This window comes from Pseudorasbora parva, chromosome 2, assembly GCF_024679245.1.
Source record: "Pseudorasbora parva isolate DD20220531a chromosome 2, ASM2467924v1, whole genome shotgun sequence".
In the NCBI taxonomy this organism is placed as follows: domain Eukaryota; kingdom Metazoa; phylum Chordata; class Actinopteri; order Cypriniformes; family Gobionidae; genus Pseudorasbora; species Pseudorasbora parva.
In genome coordinates, this window is record NC_090173.1 from 39971435 (window position 1) to 39993168 (window position 21734).

General features: G+C 38.7%; 1 protein-coding gene across 3 annotated transcripts in view; it reads left to right on the top strand.

Annotated features, from left to right (window-relative positions):
- The window catches only part of card11 (caspase recruitment domain family, member 11), a 34814-nt gene that overhangs the window by 11297 nt on the left and 1783 nt on the right, over positions 1-21734 (top strand). The window contains exons 2-23 of one of the 3 annotated variants that reach the window (XM_067420096.1): positions 7268-7483; positions 9639-9776; positions 10058-10383; positions 10533-10712; positions 10839-10985; positions 12799-12924; positions 13012-13206; positions 13448-13597; positions 13697-13748; positions 13898-14004; positions 14090-14193; positions 14383-14435; positions 14536-14671; positions 14831-15029; positions 15118-15244; positions 15577-15817; positions 15978-16062; positions 17709-17804; positions 17913-18033; positions 18450-18632; positions 19599-19723; positions 21521-21636. In XM_067420096.1, coding sequence (XP_067276197.1) covers positions 7282-7483; positions 9639-9776; positions 10058-10383; positions 10533-10712; positions 10839-10985; positions 12799-12924; positions 13012-13206; positions 13448-13597; positions 13697-13748; positions 13898-14004; positions 14090-14193; positions 14383-14435; positions 14536-14671; positions 14831-15029; positions 15118-15244; positions 15577-15817; positions 15978-16062; positions 17709-17804; positions 17913-18033; positions 18450-18632; positions 19599-19723; positions 21521-21636 — 3209 coding nt within the window. In that variant the 5' untranslated portion in view covers positions 7268-7281. Of the gene's footprint in view, positions 1-7267; positions 7484-9638; positions 9777-10057; positions 10384-10532; positions 10713-10838; positions 10986-12798; positions 12925-13011; positions 13207-13447; positions 13598-13696; positions 13749-13897; positions 14005-14089; positions 14194-14382; positions 14436-14535; positions 15030-15117; positions 15245-15576; positions 15818-15977; positions 16063-17708; positions 17805-17912; positions 18034-18449; positions 18633-19598; positions 19724-21520; positions 21637-21734 lie in introns of all 3 variants that reach the window. The other 2 variants (XM_067420107.1, XM_067420085.1) reach the window with 2 other exon arrangements.

A 21734-nucleotide genomic window follows, 5' to 3' on the forward strand; every position in this document is an offset into this window, starting at 1 on the left:
CTAGCGTGATCTGCACGCATCAATGAGTCGATCTCTCACGCATTCAGTGGCTCTGTGTACCTAATGCAGCCAATTTGCCAATTCCCCACACAGTGAAATGATATATAACAGAAAACCGCATCGCAGCGCAGAGGATTTGTATTTATTTATTTATTTTAACTGCTTGTGCCGTCCGTCCTGTGTGTTGTGGGTTTTAAATAAGGATGTGCACTGAGCACTCCCTTCTCACCATCATTAGTAGACACGCCCCCTTACTGCTGATGGCTACAAGTTTGTTTTGGTACTCAACACTTTTCTAAAGCATTTTTAAAATACCGCTTACCCCACCTTTAAGATTCAGCTTACAACCAATAGACTGCACTGAATGTTGAATGTTCATTAACAATTGACGGGATGGATTGGAACGGATCAGCTTTGAGCGCTAGACTAGAGTCAGTAACATTAAAATAGGTCAATTTCTTTTCTTTTTTTTTACTGTATTTCAACTGGAAACACATTGTTATAAAACAAAAGAGGTTGTCATGACAAATTAGGTGGTTGCTAGGGTTGCTCTCCATGTCGCAATCGCGTGTCAATCTGTCCGAGAACTGTTGACACAGGATGCGTTCTGTGTTTCCTCTGGACTGTTTTTCTAATTGTTGGTCTATGTGCACGTTTAAAGGGATGGTTCACCTAAAAATGAGCATTCTGTCATCATTTACCAACCCTAATTTCGTTCCAAACCTATATGGCTTTCTTTCCCCTTTGGAACATGTTGTTAACCAAACAGTTTTGGTGACCACTGACTTCAACTGGATGTATTTGTGAGTGTTTGTATATATTATGTGTATGGTATGAATGAATGTATGTATATGTAAGTCCTCACTTTTTTATATACATATTAAATATAAATGTATATCCTTTTTTTTCCTGGTTAAATAAACATGAAAAAAAGAGAAGCCAAATACAATTTTGTATTTTTACACTTTGTAGTGTTCTATTTATTGAAACCAAATATACATTTCATCAAGTTAGTGTTTTACATTTATTCCAAAATAATAACTAAAGGCATTAAAGGGTTACTTCAGTGATTTAGCATTAAGCTTTGTATTTAAACTGGGTCATTAATGTCATAGAAATATGAAATTATTTTTGAATTTAGTGCTTTCTAGACTGTGAAAAGACAGAAAATGTATTTTTGCCTCATGGGGATGAAAGACAACAACTCCCAGAATGCACTTGCTTCGCTGCCCTACGAGGCCAATCCCAAAGCCAGCGCTACTGGATTATTGGATCACTCTCCCTTCACGTTCATTTTCATAAAATCAGTTCAATTAGAGAACAGACACTACACTGTAAAAATAAATGTAAAAAAATTCTAATTGAAAATTTTATAGTGACTGACTGATCACATCTACATTTTTCAGTTGGCCGAATTGAAATTCTGTGAATTGATGCAATTTAATTCACAGAAATTAAATTCGGCCAACTGAAAAATTTAGATGTGATCAGTCACCAGAAAATGTTCAATTGGAGACCTACATTTTTTTTTTTACAGTGTACAATTAAAAACTAAACATGTCTGTTCAATATAATGTGAGTGAGCCGAGCGAGTGTGACTGTGGCCTCTTGCCAAAAAAATCCTCAGATGATGAAAATGACGATATTTGCGTCATCAGAGAATTTTTCACAGAAATAAAATATATAAATCTTTTGTCTCAGGAGAATATGAGGGGGAGGAAGCATGATCATTCCTCCCGGGTTTCTACTGATACAAAGCCATATGCTAAATCGCTGAAGTAATCCTTTAACAATTTAAACAATATATTTTATTTGCGAACTAATGGCCATGTTTTCTTATTAATATTTTCAGCAGTCATCAAGCACACTGGTCAAACACCAATATGTACCTTTAATTTTATCAAACATGATCACTCACTAAAACCTACAGTCATCATATTTTCAGGCCATTTCAAGTTTAATTTTGACGTGACAAAGTGGTGATATCTTTATAGTTGTAGTTGTTATTGTTCACTTAATTTGTAAATTAGTCTTCCCATTAATGGCATCATTCATTCAGAATGTTACAAAAAGCCACACAAAAAATAGGCAGTATTCAATGCACGAAACAATCATATCCTATCATAGCGTAATGTAGGCATTGCCTCCTCTCACGTGACTTTACCCCATTAATTTTCTATTACTCCCCACTAAACCCACCATATGCATTAGGGGTTCTGTTTTAAGTCAATGGGCGCAGGGGAGGCACAAGAGATTCAGTGTTTCTTTATACAAGTGATTGACGGATACACTTTAATGTCACATTGTGTATTTTTTTCTTCTTCAAATTATTCTTTTGTAATATTGATTATTTTCTCATCCAGTTTTTTTGTGGAGAAACATCCCCATGCTGTGCATCTTGTACTATATATATATAACAGCGGCGTTTTATATATATATATATATATATATATATATATATATATATATATATATATATAAACGGCGATAACGGCCCACCACTAATATATATATGGGCCGTTATCATAGTTAACGTGCTGCATTAACGTGAGACTCTTATCGGAGGATAACAAAAATAACGCCGTTAATCTATTCTCAAAGTTGGGTTGGGAGCTGGCCTGGGTCTATACCAGCGTTTCCCAACCGGGGTGCTGTGGCACCCTGTGGTGCCATCTGACGAGAGCAGGGGTGCTGTGTAAACGTGCCGGCACGTACTTGCACAAATTCTTTGTCACGCCGTTCATCTCACATCTGTTTACGCATATTTAATATGGGTTATAAGTTGAAAATAATTCTTTATGTATGTTTCTGTCGATGGGTAAAAGTGCTGGCTTCTCAGTGATACACTACAACAGCGATGATAAAAGAAAAATGTGGGCAAACCGGTCTCTCTTTGTAAACTATTCATGCATGCGAATGCTGCCGTATGTTCGAATATGACCAGTCATTTCGCCGTCATCACCCGCGTGTAGAGCCAGAAGACGCGAATGAGAACTCGCTCGCGCTGAGAGAAGATTTATCTCTGTGCACTTGTCCCAAAGCGTGCACACTTCTCACAGCGTGCAAATATTGAGTTATCTTTCAAGTCTTGCGCTTGAACGGACAAACTCAGTAGTATGTCAACATGTCCATCTTTATGAGTATCCAAGCAGACATGAATATGTCATAAGTGAACTTTATACTTTCGAGAAAGACGACACATATCCCTGCATTAGCATCCCAGCGCATATCCTTAAAGGGGCAGTAGCCTTTACTGCTGTCTGTTTTATGTCAAACAAAAGATAAGGACATCACTCACTGCTCTTGATTGAATAGCTTGTGTAAGTTTAATAAGGATTAATCTTTAATTTAAACAGTGAAATATGCAATTATTTTACATGTGATTACTTTATTCAATTTCTCTACCTAAAAACTGATGTTAGACCTACCTGAAAAACCTGAAAAGCATTGTTTATTTTATTAGTATCTTTGCTCAATAGTATTTATTTGTGCTGCTGCTTGTATTTAAGTTATTTGCTCTTATTTTCTTTATTTTTATTTGACAGTAATCCTTTTTTTCCCTGAACAAAGTAAATACAGAACCGTACCGAAAACGTGAACCTAAAACCGTGATACAAACTGAACCATGAGCAATCTGTACCATTACACCCCTAGAGTAACCTATATAAGAGGATAGCACACACATTCTGAAAGTCTTCGGCAGAATTCAGATGAGCCATTTAAATCTAGATTAATCTATATTAAAAAAAACATTATCTATGCCCACCTCTAATATATACTCTTACCTAAAGGATTATTAGAAACACCATACTTATCCCTTTCGCCTTCAGAACTGCCTTAATTCTACGTGCATTGATTCAACAAGGTGCTGAAAGCATTCTTTAGAAATGTTGGCCCATATTGATAGGATAGCATCTTGCAGTTGATGGAGATTTGTAGGATGCACATCCAGGACATGAAGCTCCCGTTCCACCACATCCCAAAGATGCTCTATTAAGTTGAGATCTGGTGACTGTGGGGGCCATTTTAGTACAGTGAACTCATTGTCATGTTCAAGAAACAAATTTGAAATGATCTGAGCTTTGTGACATGGTGCATTATCCTGCTGGAAGTAGCCATCAGAGGATGGGTACATGGTGGTCATAAATGGATGGATAATTAGATAATATCATTAATGAGAAATTGAACAGGTGTTCCTAAAAATCCTTTACGTGAGTGTATATATATATATATATATATATATATATATATATATATATATATATATATATGTGTGTGTGTGTGTGTGTGTGTGTGTGTGTGTGTCTTTGTTCTGTATTATGTATAGCCTGTATCAGCATTTTATCAGCCATCTGCAGGCCTCCTCTCGGCAATCATGACATTCGACCATTAATCACTATGCGACAGTCGCCAAACCAGATACATGGTTGGTTCACACATGTATGACAGCGAGTGCCTGTTTGAGCCGTAGCCATCAGCTATTCAGAAGACAATCAGCTTAGTTCAGCACTAGTGGAGACATTCTCTGCACTTTCGCATCAGCAGTGTGCTGTGACATCTTTACAGCCACTGTCCACAAGGTTTAAAAAAAGATATGGTTTGTTACACCCCTCTAAAGTGAGACAGTTTGTGGTGGCACAAGCACATGCCCACCACTGCTGCAGGTCACACTTGCATGAATTGTTTTAATATTGAAATTATGCTAAAGATATTTAAAGACAATAACTGGATATTAAAGGGTGAAGTGTGGAAGTAATTTCACAATTGTGGAAACAATAATCATTGTAACTGAAAAATTATACATTTGCAAGTGTCAATGACAGTTTAAAAACACATTGCATTACCCTCTCTTGTAACAAGATGCGTTTAAATAAACTATAATTAACCATTAAGCAAACAAATCAACATGAAACCCGGTTTGCAACTTTAAAATCTCTGTGAGTGAAATAGGAGAAATGGATTGTAATTGTGTGTAATCACAAATGCAAAATTGTGATTGTAAATTAACTGTATAAGGATGTTGATGATGCTAGTAATAATGGTAGCACTTTACAATAAAGTTTAAAGGGGGGGTGAAACACTCAGTTTCAGTCAATCTCATGTCAATCTTGAGTACCTATAGAGTAGTATTGCATCCTTCATATCTCCGAAAAGTCTTTAAATTTATTATATTTATAAAAGAAATATGGGCTGTACCGAGTCTTTCCGGAAAAAACGAGCGGATGGAGGCGTATCGTGTGGGCGGAGCTAAAGAATGACGAATGCGCACAAAGTGGTGACGTCCTCAAGTGTGGAAAAGAAAACGTTACCCTAAATAAACCATGGCTATCAATCAGATTCAAGTAATACAGATATGATCCAGAATCAGATCCAGAGGCTGAAATAAATTGAACAGGGGAAGCAACAACATCAGGACGTCCGTCTCTGTGGTATGTACTGTATTTAGTGGCCTGTCAACATTTGTGTGTTTACTCGCAGTTTAAGAGGACATGATTCGGTTTATGGACTATTGTATGCGACTAAACCTTAGCAGTAGCAAGCAAAACGGTTTTGCACGTCAGACTAGTGTAACGTTATACATAGAACAGCAATGGAGTAACGTTAGCGCATTTGAAGGACGAAGCAGGCTTTGTGAGAACGCTAGGTTTGTTTGGATAGTTTTAAAATAAACAAACTGACACCTATAGTGGTCAGCTAAACAAATGTATTTAAACACACACCATAGATCGCATGCTCCATTGATAAATTAAGTAAAGTTATACACGATCGTGTTGTTTACTGATGTTTACATGCGCAACGATAGCCAACAGCATAGACATTTGAAGCAGTTTTACTCACCGCCTATTTCCAAAGCAGAACCGTGAACCTTTAGCGCTGGGACCGCTCAGTCAAAAACACACTTCTTTGGTAACTGTTGATTTCGTGAAGTCCACTTTTGCGACACGACTGAAACGTGATGTTGTGACTCTTCCCTTTATTTCTGCGTTCAAATCGGTTCAAATGCAGCGCTGCCTTCCCGGAATGCTGTGCTGAAGCGTTGAAGTCGCTCGACGTCACCCATAGGAATAAAGTGGAGCGCGGCGCCACATAAGTGTTGCATGGACGACTGGATCTGCACCTTGAGAGCAGTGTTTATGGGCGTGCATTTGCTCTTTCGCCTCAGTCCCGCGCGCGCGCACCCTTCCGGGAGAAGAGCCCGTACGGCCCATACAAGGACCTTCCGCTCTATCGACGTCAAGCGGACCCATACCCGAAAAAAACTCTCCGAAACTTGTGAGAAACCGGAAGGAGTATTTTTGACACAGAAATACTCCATCAAACGTCCAACATTAGTTTTTGAAACTTTGTCTATGTTTAGGATGGGAATCCAAGTCTTTAACAGTGTAAAAAGCTCAGTATGCATGAAAAAGCATTTCACCCCCCCTGTTGTCTGAGGTCAACTAATGACATTCGTGTGGTTTTTCATCATAACTAAGTAATAGGCTATTTTCTACACTGGTTTTGAGGCTTTCTTCTGAACGCTGGGTTTTGATGGGCGTGCCGCACTGGAGACTTGGAAGTGAACGGCCAAAGCTAGGATTAGAGAAGATTTGCATATTTAATGAGCTTTAGCTCCGCTGTCATATCTATGCCCCTGTCAGTTCACATGAGGGAGAGATTATTTTGAAAGCGGCAACTGCAACTCGTCTTTATCAAACAAACACAATGATTTATTTCTCATCCACCCGTGATTGTATTACATGGCCCGCACCCGCACGATCGGTAGATATAAGGGCGAACACACACACACGTGCGCACACAGATCAAGAGAGAATTTCTGAATTTCTTGTGCGGTCAAATAAGGATGAAGCTCATGATCGTATTCTGGGCCTGGTGTCTATAAAAGCTTTTCTTTGACTAACAAGGACGTTTTCAGCTCTGAAACTTACAGGATATTCTTATATTATCATGACATGTTATATATCAAAAGCTCAAGGGAAAGTTGATTTCTCAATTCATCACCCCTTTAACATTCGTTAACTAATTTATTTAACATGAACTATGAATTAACAATAATTCTGCAGCAGCTTGTTAATTTCAACATTTACTAATACATTATTACAATCAAAAGTGTTTTTTTTTAATGTTGTACAACATATATGTTGTATCTTGAATGGACATCTATATTTGTGCATGCAATGACCAGTAAAAAAAAAAAGTGATGTGGTGTGAAAGGAGTGTCGAACTAGCGTCTAAAACTGTATTCTCCCTCATTCTTGTCTCATAGGGGCCTCTGCAGGAATGGAGAACGGAGGCTTAATGAACTTGCTTGACTATGGGGAGTCATTGTGGGAGAATGCAGAGAAGAACCGGTACATTTTGTGCCGTTTCATCAACCCCAACAAGCTAACCTCATATCTACGGCAATGCAAGGTCATCGACGAACAAGACGAAGACGAGGTGCTCAACTCCCGTCTGCTAGAGTCCAAAGTCAACCGAGCAGGTATTATTCAATGTTTTTGTGTGCATTCAAGCAGATACTATAGCATTGTTGATGATGTGCTACAGATCTATCCAAGGTTGGTTTCGCTCTCTAAGTCAGATTGCAGAGGCATCAACATTCATAGATGCCAGTGACAGAAAATACTAAACACTGTGGAATATGGAAATGCAAATTCCATGCTGAAAACATTTACATGCAAATCACATCATCAATCAGTTACCCGGTCAGCCCATCTTTCACTGTGTTTTTCCAGTGGTGTAATTTGATGATGAATGGACGCTTTTAATCCTGTGAGCTGCCGCTGTAGTTTTTCTTTCCCAACGACTTCTTCCTGAACCTTCGTATCATTTTTCAACTTCTGAATGGCCAGAGGCAAACCGGATGACGAGGATTTCGCCCGAGCAGCTTGCTAAAGTCTGCACTGTTTGTTTGCCACAAAAGCTGCACATCAAAATGCTTGTATACCACAGCTGGGATTTTCACAGCCCCTTAATGATTCTCTTTTCCCTCTGAGACTGGCAGTTTGGCATGTAATGTAGAAGGTCTTTCAAGTACTTTTTGTGCCATGACTCTCTCTAGTGAGTTAAAATACAATGCGCCGCTTTTATCAAAGACAGATCTGGACATTCCTTCTACAGTGCAACAGCACCACAAAGTGTAATTCCAGCATCAAGCAATTCGTCTGTCCACACCAGTTACGGCTTTAAAAAAAAGAAACTAATTAAAAATCACAGCCAATCAGAACAGTGCGTGGGCGGAGCGCTCTCTGCAAGCGCATTGCTGTCTCAGTTTAATATAAAGCAGATCATAATCAGTACCCAAGCTGTCAGTTACATTTATGAAATGATTTGTAATATGCCTTTTGGTGGACCTGTGCACATCCCGGGCACAAGTCTTTGGAGTCTATCAATGGGTGATGGACCTTTAATTCTAATTTAAGCAATACAATAAGTGTGATTGGCTAATATAGTTTGGAGAATCATGTTTGCACGTTCCTGACAGTCTGAAGCCTAGTTTTATTTATTTTAGCCTTGACTCTAATATCAAATCATTGCTTGAATAAAACCAACTAAATTACTGACAGTCATTTTTGGAACAAATAACAACCTATGCCTTTGAAGAAGTAAAATGTGGAAAGAATATGATTGTTTCACATAATCTTATCACTCCATACTACCTAATTTGTTTTGTATATCATTTCAAACTGCATTTACACATTGCAATTTTGCATAGACTATTCATAAACTGAATTAACAGAAAAATTGCTCTATCGTTATGTATATCGTTATCGGGATATCAAATGAGCTATATCGGGATATGAAATTTTGGCCATATCGCCCAGCCCTAATAGCCAGTAATTTCAGGGATTGCTTGTGGTTTTCATGTCGATTGTTTAAAATGTTGCTGCAAGGCCCTATGTTATGACAACACAAGATACATTTTTCAGGGCGGAGAGGTTTCTATCCATCAGTTGATTGGATGGAGGCAGATCTGAATGTGAGCATGCAGTTGATTGGAAGAAAGGAGCGTTTAAAGGGTTTGTTCACCTGAAAATGAAAATATTACTCACCCTCTTTGTTCCAAACCTGTAAGTCTTTCATTCATCTTCGAAACACAAATGAAGATATTTTTGGAATTAAATATCTGACAGATTTCTGTCCCTCCATTGACAGCCTACACAACTACCATTTTGTCATTTCATAACGTTTCATTAAAACATCTTGATTTGTGTTTTAAAGATCAACTAGAAGAAGTCTTGCAGGTTTGTAATGGCCTGAGGATGAATTAATGATGACAGGATTTTCATTTTTGGGTGAACTAACCCTTTAAACGGACTGAATGATTGGAGAAACATACCGTAGTCACCTGAGAGAACTCTGATGTTTTACTGGAAGTTTATGACATTTTGCATTACGAGGTGAAAATGAAACCAGTGCATGGATGAATCATTTACATTAAAATCACTAACAGGCATTCAGAGAGGGGTGAATTTCCATTTTATTCTGGCTTTAATATATATATACTACGGTTTGATGATTCAACCTGATCACATTAACAAATACAAAGTCTTTTTTAAGGGTCACATCAGATAGAAAAACCACATTGTACTTTTCTCAGTTCAACAAGTAATGCTACAGTTTTTTTTTTGTTTCAGGTCGGTTGTTGGATATCCTGCACACGAAGGGAGAGCGAGGCTATGTGGTTTTTCTAGAGAGTCTGGAGTTGTATTACCCTGACCTCTACAAACTCGTCACAGGGAAGGATCCTACTCGCAGATGTTCAACTATAGTCGGTGAGACACTTTTCAATTAAAATGCTGCCCATATAAATGACCTACGACCATGCCTTAAAAATGTTTGTTGCCTTCCACCTGCTCCCCCTCTGGGATGAGCATCTGCCATAAAGCCTCTTTCAGATTTGTGCAGTTGTACTATAGTACACTAATGGTATCCGAGGGTGCTTTGGTCATGAATGATTACCATACTCATACACTGTGATATTTATGTTACGTTTTAATAATAACACGGTACTTTTTGAGCCGTTATGTTACTGTATTTGGTTCTTTGCCTGTAGTGGAAGAGGGCCAGGAAGGACTCATCCAGTTTTTAATGAATGAAGTCATAAAGCTACAGCAGCAGTCCAAGGCTAAAGACGTGCAGCGGGTGGATATCATGACCAAATGTCGCACGCTAGAGGATGATTACAAGAAGCTACGCCTGGCCAACCGGGAGCTGATGACTTTCCAGGAGCGCTACAATAAGATGAAAGAAGAGCGCAATAACTATAATGATGAACTTATAAAGGTGAAGGATGACAACTATCAGCTGGCCATGCGGTACGCTCAGCTCAGCGAGGAGAAGAATATGGCCGTGATGAGGAGCAGAGACCTTCAGCTAGAGGTCAGAGGGCTTCTGAAAGCATTGCAGGATGATTTGAGTTGATTTTCAAAAAATCTGTCTCCTAGATTTACTACTAAATATGGATTATGTATGGATTATTTGACTATGTGCGATACAAATGTTCACCGCTGTCTCTCCATTTCCTCCAGATCGACCAACTAAAGCACAGGTTGAACAAGGTGGAGGAGGAGTGCAAAATGGAGAGAAGGCAATCTCTGAAATTGAAGAATGACATTGAAAACCGACCTCGGAAAGAGCAGATATTTGAGCTGGAGCGAGAGAACGAGGTCTTGAAGATCAAAATCCAGGAGCTGCAGTCCATCATACAGGTGAAGACCCTCTCTGCATCACAGTAAATAGAAGACAGTGAAAAGCAAACCTTTGGGAAAGGCTATTCAAAGTCAGAGTTTTGAAAGTTTATTTTATATGCTTGTTTTGTTTCTTTTCGTGTATAGCCCGGTCCTCTACCTGATTCAGACAAGGCCATCTTGGATATCCTGGAGCATGACCGACAGGAGGCTATGGAGGATCGTCAGGATTTAGTCAACAGACTATATAACCTGCACGAAGAGGTCCGACAGGCCGAGGAGCTTCGGGACAAGGTCAGGACCAGCCTTACACCTTCAATAATCATTTCATCTTCCAGCTCAAACAGTGCATAGCAAATAGAAATGTTAGGTAAAATAGTCTATTTTTACTTTGCTCAAAATAATGGATGTTTTTTTAAAGAAAAAAAGGTCTCACAAGGAGAATTTGAATCAAATTGAAATGGACTACTGTTTAAAAGTATGGGTCAGTTTGATTTCAAAAACAAAACAACAACCACAACAAAAACTTTATTTTTAAATTTAAATTTCCTTGTCTAAATTTAACAAGGATACATGAAATGAATCAAAAGTGACAGCAAAGATATTTATAATGTTTCAAAAGATTTCCATTTCAAATAAAGGCTGTTCTTTTGATCTTTCTTTTCATCAAAGAATCTTAAAAAAAATGCTTTACAGTTTCCACAAAAGTATCTGTTATAACATTGTTGATAATAATAAGCAAATCGGTATATTAGAGTGATTTCTGACACTGAAGACTGGAGTAATTATGTGGAAAATTCAGCTTTGGATTCAGCTATTATTTTACACTATAAAATATAATATTGCTGTTTTTTATTTAAAAAATGAAGCCTTTATAAGCATGAAGGACTTTCCCAAACATCTTACTGACCCCAAACTTTTGAACACTAGTTACCAATATGTATCTATATTTAATTATACAATATAAGTAGCCTTTATGCTTAGGTGTGCTAGTTGCCATCTGCAAGTGATGCAGTATGTTTTTGCCAAACTAAGTCATTTTATATGGCAGCGCAACTTTGATGCCTACTGTTTAGAACAGTCTTTATATCATGATACTGTATATGATGCCCTAAAGGCTCTCTAGGTAGGCAGCTCACTTTTGGAAGAGAGCGTCAGAGTGGGATCATATTGTAACGTGTTGGGTCACATCCTGAATGTTCAAATGCTCTCATAATAAACATGCCAAATGTGATATTACATTGGCATCATGGGGCATTAAGTGTATTTAATATGGACTCAGCATGAGAGGTTTTAGTTGACGGCTGGAAATAATGAAGTGTTGGCAAAGGTTGTTTTTTTTTTCTTGTCACACATGAACGAGAAGTGACAGAGGCTGATGAGTACTGGCTGCTCTAAGTGGCCCCTTCTGCAATGTGCTGCAGCTCTAATTAGAAGTGCATCTGAAGTGACGTGTGAAAAGTGTCAGAATTCAGGGTAAGGCAGGAAGGGGGGAGGGGTGGCGGCAGTGACTTCTTATCACAGTCAGCCCTCTTTCGGAGCTTTGCAAATTTTCCACTTCTTGCATAAAGTGTGTATTTTAGTGCTGAAGGCCTACTTTCAGGCTTTTTAAAAAAAAAAAAAAGTTAGTCTTGTGTAGCTTTCCTTTTACTCTACAACCATTTTTAATACATGCAGAATGCTTGTCAAAGCCAAAACAATATCTTCCACATTCCCAAATAGATATGTGGTGTTTGTTTGTTTATTGACATGGATAGTAATCCTAGTTTGAAAGTATTGGTGTGCCATATGGAAATTTCTGCTACAGCAAAAATGGAAATGTATGCCGAAACAGAGCTTTTTCTCTGTAAATGATGAAGCGTTGTCTCTTCGACATGCAGTCGGCAGGGTTTGAGCCGCATAACACCGTTTAGTGTGGAATGATGGTCTGAAGGGTGAGTATTAATAATGTGCTGAACAAAAACCCTACAAACGGTTGCTGTTAAATCATTTTACAGTTCAGAATGTTTCCTCTCAGGTTCATGTGATACTGTGTTGAATGATGCCACTTTGCTCTTTATTCTACTGATGGGTTTAAATGAGAATCGTTTTATCTAATAATGCACAGTACCTGGAAGAGAAGGAGGACCTTGAATTGAAGTGCTCCACGTTGGTGAAGGACTGCGAAATGTACAAGAACCGCATGAATACAGTCATGGTGCAGCTGGAAGAGGTGGAACGTGAGCGTGACCAGGTTGAGTACCAATGTGTTCCTAGTAAATCAGTTCACTTCCTGTTACTTAAGAGCTACCGACATAGTATTGCCTTCTACGTCTCACAGGCATTCAAGTCAAGAGATGATGCTCAACACCTCGTGTCTCAATGCCTGATTGACAAAGACAAGTACCGCAAGCAAATACGGGAGCTGGAAGAAAAGAGCGATGAACTTCAGATTGAAATCGTACGCAAAGAAGCCAAGATAGTCAACCTGGAGTGCAAGCTGAGACGCATGGCCAAGGAGAATGGTTTGGATCAGGTGAGATATTATCTGTCCGCTTGAGAGGTTTCGTTTTTTTTTCTTGATTTTTCTACTTTAAAAAAAACCAAATCAGTTGTTGGCTGATATTTTACATGTAGTGTGGCGATTGTAAACACACACACACACACACACACACACACACACACACACACACACACAAAAAGAGTAGTCCATAACATATGGTATACGCTTTATTCAATTTCTTAAGATTTTTTTTTTAATGATATTTCCTCTTTAGAGTCTGCCACGAGACATTACTCCACTAATTATAGCTCAGCACTTTGGGCAACGTGATGCAAATACAGGAGGTCCTTCAGAGGACTCTGGAGAAGACACTGTTGATGATCAAGAGTTTAAGCTCCAACGCAGATGTAACCTCAAGGGCAGAGTGAGTGGAAAGTTTCTCATTAAATTTCTTTGTTATAATTATTATTTAGGTATAAGCTGTTATTTCTGCATCTCAACACCTGTCATTCTCCTTTATTAGATTAACAGACCAAAATCTCCAGCAGCTGGGCCCAAAAGTCCTCAATTCCCAGGTAAACTGTATGTTAAAGAGCACTGGTGGTGCTATGCAAACTTGCAGTTAATATGTGGTTAAAGCATGTTAATGCTCTGCTCACCAAATGTTTGCAATAAAAATGTCCTGTGAGCTTGGTTTCTTTTAATTTTATTTCTTATTACATAGTCCCGCCTGTCACCAATGGAGATCTGTTAGAACCTGCAGCCACTGAAAACACAGGTCTTACCAGTACCGGCGCAGTCATTTCTCATGCAGAAATCTTCTATAAAAATGTATGACTCATTTTCAAGTAGCTTTAATTTGAAGGCAACTTTTGTGTAAGTGCTCCTTTTTTATTTATTTTTGAATATTTTTTAGCTGCGTCCCCGTAATGACAGTATCTTGTCCACTGCGCCAGAGCCTCCGGGCCCTCAATCCATTGTCAGGAGGATAAAGGAGAACCCAAACTATGAAAACAAGTTGTAAGTGTAACACACACATAGCACTAGTGTAGCCGTACAGCTTTAAAATTAGCTGTGGCTGTATTGTCACTTCTTCTTTAAAATGCATTTCCACAAAAATACCATAGCTAACACAGTAACAGTAGTAAAGTCATAGTGAATTGTTGTTGACATAATAGAGTTAACTTGACTGTGCTCTATCTGTTTCAGTATTCCCTGTTCAGACACTGCTGATACTGACAGTGGAGACAATGCCGATATGGGTAGGAACATGCATACATCATTTATTCCTCCCACTCATTGTCTGAATCATACACTTTAAGTGAATCATCTTTGTAAAAATGTTTCTTTATTTTGCTGTAGATGACCATGACCTAGACATGTCCTCCTACGGGCCTTCATCCATTCATTCATCTTCGTCTTCCCACCAATCTGAGACAATGGACACTTATGATTTGGAGCAAGTCAATAATATCTTCAGGAAATTCTCTTTGGAGAGGTTTTTTGTTAACAGTGATATTTATAATCATTCTTTGAACACTGCAGTGAAAAATCTTTATCTGTCTCTGTCATCTCATTTCGACCTCACTTTACAATACATTCAGGATCGATATCATAACTTCTCTTTGATCTGTGCATGTGTCCATTTTTTCCCCAGACCGTTTCGTCCTTCATTGACCTCAGGCCCTCAACGAAACTCGGTGCGGCCGGTGCAGAGTCTTGTTCTCTCTGGAGAAAACCTACTGTCAGAAATCACTCTGATTGGTGGAAATGATAGTGGCATCTTCGTGTCCTCTGTCCAGCCTGTCTCTGGTGCAGAACAGGCCGGAGTTAAAGTCGGACACCATCTTTTAATGGTAAGAGTAATCTCCTCCATGTGTTTTACAACCAACCAGCTAAGCAAAATAAAAAACTATAGTAGTAGAGGTTTCGTTTTTCCCCTAGCTGGAGGGCAGTGTCCGTGGAGAATCCCAGAGTGTAACTTTGGACACCTGTACCAAGGAGGAGGCTCACTGGACCCTGCAGAGATGCACCGGGCAGGTGCATCTTCATTACAAATCAAACTATGATGGTGAGTCCAGACTCATAAAGGGTAAGAGTTTCAAGATTTTAGTGTGGATAGCGGAGGTTAGAGAGTCACCCTGGGAAGAGCCTAATAACATATGCAGACTTTAAAGAAAAGACAGGGCTTTGGTCTTTTAGCCCACGGTACTGTCGGAATCAAATAAGCTGCTCCTCTGTTTGGTGTAACTGAGTTGGTCTACTGAGTCCTTCACATACACCATCTTATTCAGTGTGGTGTTGGGTTACATTAAATTATCCGCACCTCAATGGCTCCTGGTCTCAGGTGTTATTTATTAGACCACAAAATGTCCTGTTTTGACCCCACTTTCTTGTTTCCAGGCTACAGGCGGCTGCTGAAGGATATTGAAGATGGCACAGTGGTGTCCGGAGACTCCTTCTACATACGTCTGAATCTGAACATCTCCAGCCATTCGGACAGCTGCTCACTGAACGTACGTTGTGACGAGGTTCTCCATGTTCTAGACACTATGCACCAAGGCAAATGCGAGTGGTTGTGCGCCCGCGTGGACTCTTACACCGACAAAGACCTGGAGAGAGGCACCATACCCAGCTACTCCAGGTATGGACAGTGAACAAGGAGTGACCATTATAGTGTCAGTTTGAAATCGAGTGTGAACATTGATCTAATGTCTGGGTGAGTGTGTGGGGGTGTGCATTTTTGTATCTGATGATTGTGATGAGAAGCTGTTAAGCGAACTTAGCTGTCACCTCCTCCCCAGAGCCCAGCAGCTCCTCTTGGTGAAGATTCAGAAGCTGATGTGTCGAGGAGGTCGAGAGGAAGTTGAAACTCTGAAAGGGCTCCGGGTCAGTTCCTTCTTGATTGTTGGCGAAATGTGCCCACTTTTGGATTTTTTAATTTGTATATGATTCAGAATTGAAGGGACACAACTTGAATTCCAATTAAAGGGACTATATTGAACACTTTTTTATCATTTTAAAGGGATAGTTCTAACCCTAACCTTCATGTCATTCCAAACCTGTATGAATTTGCGTGCCCTTCAACCAATCAGACCACAAGAGGCGTGATCAACGGGGAACAACCCATCCTTTCTCTATCTGTCATCGTGTTAAACCTGCCAATAGCGTGCTAGCTGGATGAGCCAGTCTGTGATTGGTTCCTGTAAATGTGTAACAGAAACAGTAGAAATAAATGTACAGGTTTCTAGACTGAGTTGCCAGGCGAATACAAATCACCGGCAGATCAGGCTGGGTTGACCCAGTCTAAGCTAGATGACTATAACAAAAACAATATTGGCATCCACAACATTGCACGATAAAGTTCTGTTTATTATAAGCACACACTGCAGTTTTGTCATCTTCTAAACTCTTTGAAGTCGATGGATTCTGAGCTGGAATATGATTTCAGCGAGATTGTTCTTATTTGTAGTAAGTAACGATATAGCTGTGGTGTGTGGAGTGTGCTATTCTCACAGAATCGGAACAATTATTAAAACTTGTTTTTGTCTTTGGTGTAAACGGGCCTATAAAAATCAATTTATACTGTCAGTCAATGCTTCTTGGATCAAAAAATTCATAATTTGATCTTCAGAATAACTGCCCCTCTGTTATGAGTGGTGTCGTAGATTTTCCCCTACGCACCTGACTTAAATTATACCGAGTGTCCCTGACACCAGCAAAATTATACTCGGGTGGCTTCACCTATGACCGCGTTGGTTGACGCCTAAGTGTAGCTACTCTGACTGCATGAAGAAGAATTCTAATTACCAGACCGCTTCGAACCCCACCTAAGATCCCCACACTGAGTCGAACGATATCTCATCCCTGTTTGAACACTAACACTTGGGAATAAGGTCTCTACTGTCTTACTAATCTGTTATCAATGAATTAGACAGTCTTCAGCAAATGCCTTCTAAATGCTTTAATAAGCCAGGAGAGTTCTCAAACCTCTCGAATCCCACCCAAAAAGAATAATACATCAGTTTTTATAGGATAGCCATTATAGTAGTAAGAATAATTACTCATGATCATCTTTCCATATTTTACTGCAATATGATTGGTTCAATTTGTGCAAAAACAAGCCCCCCCCCCCCCCCCCGTCTGTTACCAGCAGAGCAAATTTAGATATCAAAATCGTCAAAAAATCATAGAATTTGATTAGCCAGCTTCTCAAATTTCAACAGCTTCCCAGTTTCAACACACACACACATGGTACAGTTTGTTCTGCTCTCAGAAAAAGAAAATTTGTTAGATGCTAGTTAATTAAGATTAATTAAAAAAATTCACCACATTAGCTAAACTAAATATTACAGTAGTTCAATACTGTTGATCAGTGTTGCTCTGTACATTGTCTGAATGGTCATATGTCACATTATTGATAGCCGTGATGTCATACCCACAATGGTTTTGGAATGAGACATTTTTTTAAGCTCACTTTCACTTTCCATGTCTTCCCTTCGAATGATTTCTCTCTCTTCCGTTTGTGCTCACAGAACACTCTACAACCTGAGGAACCCACACCTTCTCTAGACCCCAAGTCTAGTCCACGTCTGTCCAGAGCCAGTGTCTTCATCTTCCAGTTATTACAGGTAACAGGTCCTTTTGAGTTTGCTCACACTGCCATAGTGCTGAGGTCTTATCTGCAGATAGGAAAAGACTGGAGTCTTGCTAAGATTGAAAGAGATCCGTGGTGTCAGTTTGTCAGCAGGGTGGATAACAAGTACAAGAGGATGAACAGCAGCGAGCGTGTCCGCATTGTCAATGGAGGAAATCCATCATCAGTTTCCAGACCAGGTTTTGAAACCCTGAGGCCCGAGGGTAAGACTGCCCATCTTTGTCTTTTACTTCTTTTTTTTTCAGAGGAATCATTGCAGTGGATGGCATACAGACAGGTATTGTTCTGTTTTGAAAATGAAGCCAGAAAACATTAGGACATTTTTAAAGCTTGATTTCTGGACTGAAAAATGAATGGAAATGCAAATGGAAACAGTAATATTATGCTCTAAGATGTTTTATCGGCTAGAAATGGCCCTTTTTGAGCAATGAATGTTTGAAATATTTTAAAAATCCACTCTTTGCCAATGCCTGAAATTCATTGGTCGAAAGGGATGGGAACCAAGTGCTTATTCACAGTGCCACTCGTGTCCATTTCTAGTGTTTATGCTGATTTACATTTGATATTTAGCTGTATACTGCTTTCAAAGCTGACCCATGAATTCTTTCCCTTCTTTCAGACACATCTGACCCAGAGAGTGACTTAAACAAGAGCCTGAATCTGATCCCTTACAGTCTAGTGACCCCACACCAATGCCAGCGCAAAAGACCCATCCTTTTCACCCCCAACATCCTAGCCAAGACCATCGTCCAGAAATTCCTTAATCTTGGAGGGGCTATGGAGTTCAATATCTGCAAACCAGGTAAAAATAGCTGGAAAAGATTCATCTTTCTAATTATAGCAGCACACTGTGGTGGTGGTGGTGGAGGTGATGATGATGATATTGCTCCGTAAGTAGAAACAGTGGCTGCCATTATTAACTAGGAGTAACATATATATTTAGCTTGATAAATGGATCCTTATTTTTATTTGTTCCATGACTTCAGCTATTATGTCATATGCAACAACCCACTCATCCCATGTTTAGCACAAGCTTTTGATTGTATGTAATAAACCTCAGTATATATACCAGATAAATCCAACCGTTTCAGTTAGAAACCTTATCAGGAACCTTATGTAATGGCATTTTTAGTTGCTATTTTTTAAAACTCATCATCAGATGACACCATTTATTGTTTAACCGATATCTAAAAACTGAAAAATTGTGAATATTGGTTAAAAAAACCCCAAACAAAACAAAAACAACAGCCCAAAAATTAACTCTGCAGCACCATGGTAAAATAAATAGTTTCAGCTTCAGAGATTATGCAAATCTGAATTCGAAGAGAGAAACTAGGTGCCATAGTCAGATCCCTGAATGAAAGTCATCTTATTACCTGGTCTTTAAATGAATTTGTCGAAAAGGCTTTACCAATCAGCCTGGATGAGTTTTTGATTCATTTTTGTTTAATTGGAATATGAAGCTTAATTGTATCTTTGACTACACATCCACAGCAGAGATTAATTGAAATGTTGCTTCTTCAAAAGTACCAAAATAACAATTTACAATAAGGTTTAATTTGTTAACATTAGTTAATGCATTAACTAACAAGAACTAGCCATGAGCAGTTACTGTACTTGTTCATCTTTGTTAACGTTGTTAATAAAAAAAATACAGCTGTTCATGGTTTGTTCATGTTGTTTAAAAACCTTACGATTGTCATAACTACAAGCAATGTTTTCCTTGACATGCCTCCTTAAAAGAACTATTAATTCATCTTCCTTACAGACATTGTGACAAAAGATGAATTCCTCATGAGACAGAAGATCGAGCCCATCATTTATTCCAAAGAAAAGCAGGGAGGCACATATGAATGCATCACCCCAGAAAATATCGAAACAGTTGCCTTCAAGGTACAGTAATAAATGTTCTTTTCAGAAGAATTTAATAATAGCTAAATGATGTTTTTGCTTTTATGTGCCATCATATCTTCTGCTTACTCAAGAAGCTTTCAGATATGTATGCGTTTGCTGTTTTGCCAAACAGTAGCTCTTAGAAGTTTCCCAAACCTCTTGGTTGAGAGCTTAACCCTTTCCTAAAGACACTAATGGGATTTTTACACAAACCTAGCCCTGGCTCAATTTCTTAATGGGATAGTTCACCCAAAAAATAACAATTATCCTATGATTTACTCACCCTCGAGCCATCATAAGTGTATAGGACTATCTTCTTTCAGACAAATACAATAAGTTATATAAAAAAATAGCATTGCTCTTCCAAGCTTCATATGGCAGTGAATGGAACTAAAAGTAATCCACACATAACTGCAGGGGGTTAATAAAGGCCTTCTGAAGTGAAACAATGAGTTTCTGTAAGTACATATCCATATTTAAACCATTATAGACTAAAATAAATAACTTCTGGCGGATGGCTTACACAAGTCGACTTATGCTAAAAGAGTAACCCCTGATGCAATTTAGGAGTAGCGCAAGCTTTGATGCCTCTCGTGACAAACTCAAGCCCCTCTTTTCCTATATCTAAATCCTGACATTTCTCTTTTAAAAAAATCAGGTGTTTTGATTTGCTCTATCTTCTGCACTTCATGCATCTGTTTAAGGGTTACTCTCTCGCCACAAATCGATCTGTACAGCCGTCTGTCCAGATCTAGTTATGGTAGTTCTTAAAGTTTTAAATATATTTTTCTTACACAATGAAAATATATTTTTCTTACACAAACACATTGCTTCACTTTAGAAGGCCATTATTAACCCCCTGGAGTTGTGTGGATTACTTTCATGATGGATGGATGCACTTTTTTCAGGGTTCAAAATCTCATCCTCCATTCAATGCCATTATAAAGCTTTGAAGAGCCAGGACATTTTTTTTTATAATTCTGATTTTATTCATCTGAAAGAAGACATATACGGGTGAGTAAATCATGGTCTGATTTTCATTTTTGGGGGCGAACTATCCGTTTAAATAATGCCTGGATTAAGTAATGTTTCACTCTAGTCATTTTGAAAAGTTTGCCATTCCAAACCCATAAGAAACACAAATTAAGATATTTTTATGAAATCTGAAAGGTTTCCGTCCAGGTAACAACATTTCAAAGATAAAAAAAAAAGTCATCATAAAACAAATCTATAGAAATCGAGCACCATAATCCAAGTCTTGTGAAGAGATAGGATCGCTTTTTATGATAAACAGATTTAATTTAGGCTTTTACATGTAATCATGTACAGTTACCAACACGCATACATAGAGAACATCACATATAGTAATCACAGAAGCTCAAACATGCACAAGTCTCATCGTGCTTTATTGTGACGGAGAGGGGAATCAGCAGTAGTATGTAGGAGACAGACAGCTCCTGAAGGCTGCAGATGCAATCTGCTTGTTGGGGTTTTATCAGGTGGTTAGATGAGAGGAAGCCTATTGTTTTTCACTCACTAATGTGTCAGGAGATGAGTCTAATTTTCCACTGCAAATCTTGTTCGAGAGGTGTGCCAAAAACAGGCCAAAAGGGAGAATTGACACCTCACTGGATGAGTTTTCAGTTCTCTTTTCAGTTCTCAATTCTTTTCTGGTTTAAATTATAAATTGACATTTAGAATAGATAGTTTATATTGATCTTTGACAGTGCTTTTAATTGTTAACATACATAGAACAAAATGTAAGTGTATTTAAAAAAACTGTCTTTTGCTTCTTAGAATAAGCACTGTCTTCTGGAAGCTGATCTGAGCTGTGTGAAAGAACTGCTGAGGAGAGAGATCTACCCCATTGTGATCTTCATCAAAATCTGTGAAAGGAACATCAAAAAATTAAGGCAAGCTGTCTTTAAAGGTCTTCAGACTCGCAGACTCATTGCACTCTTGAATGCATATTGATTATTAATAAGTCATGGGCAAATGCTCCTTTATAGCA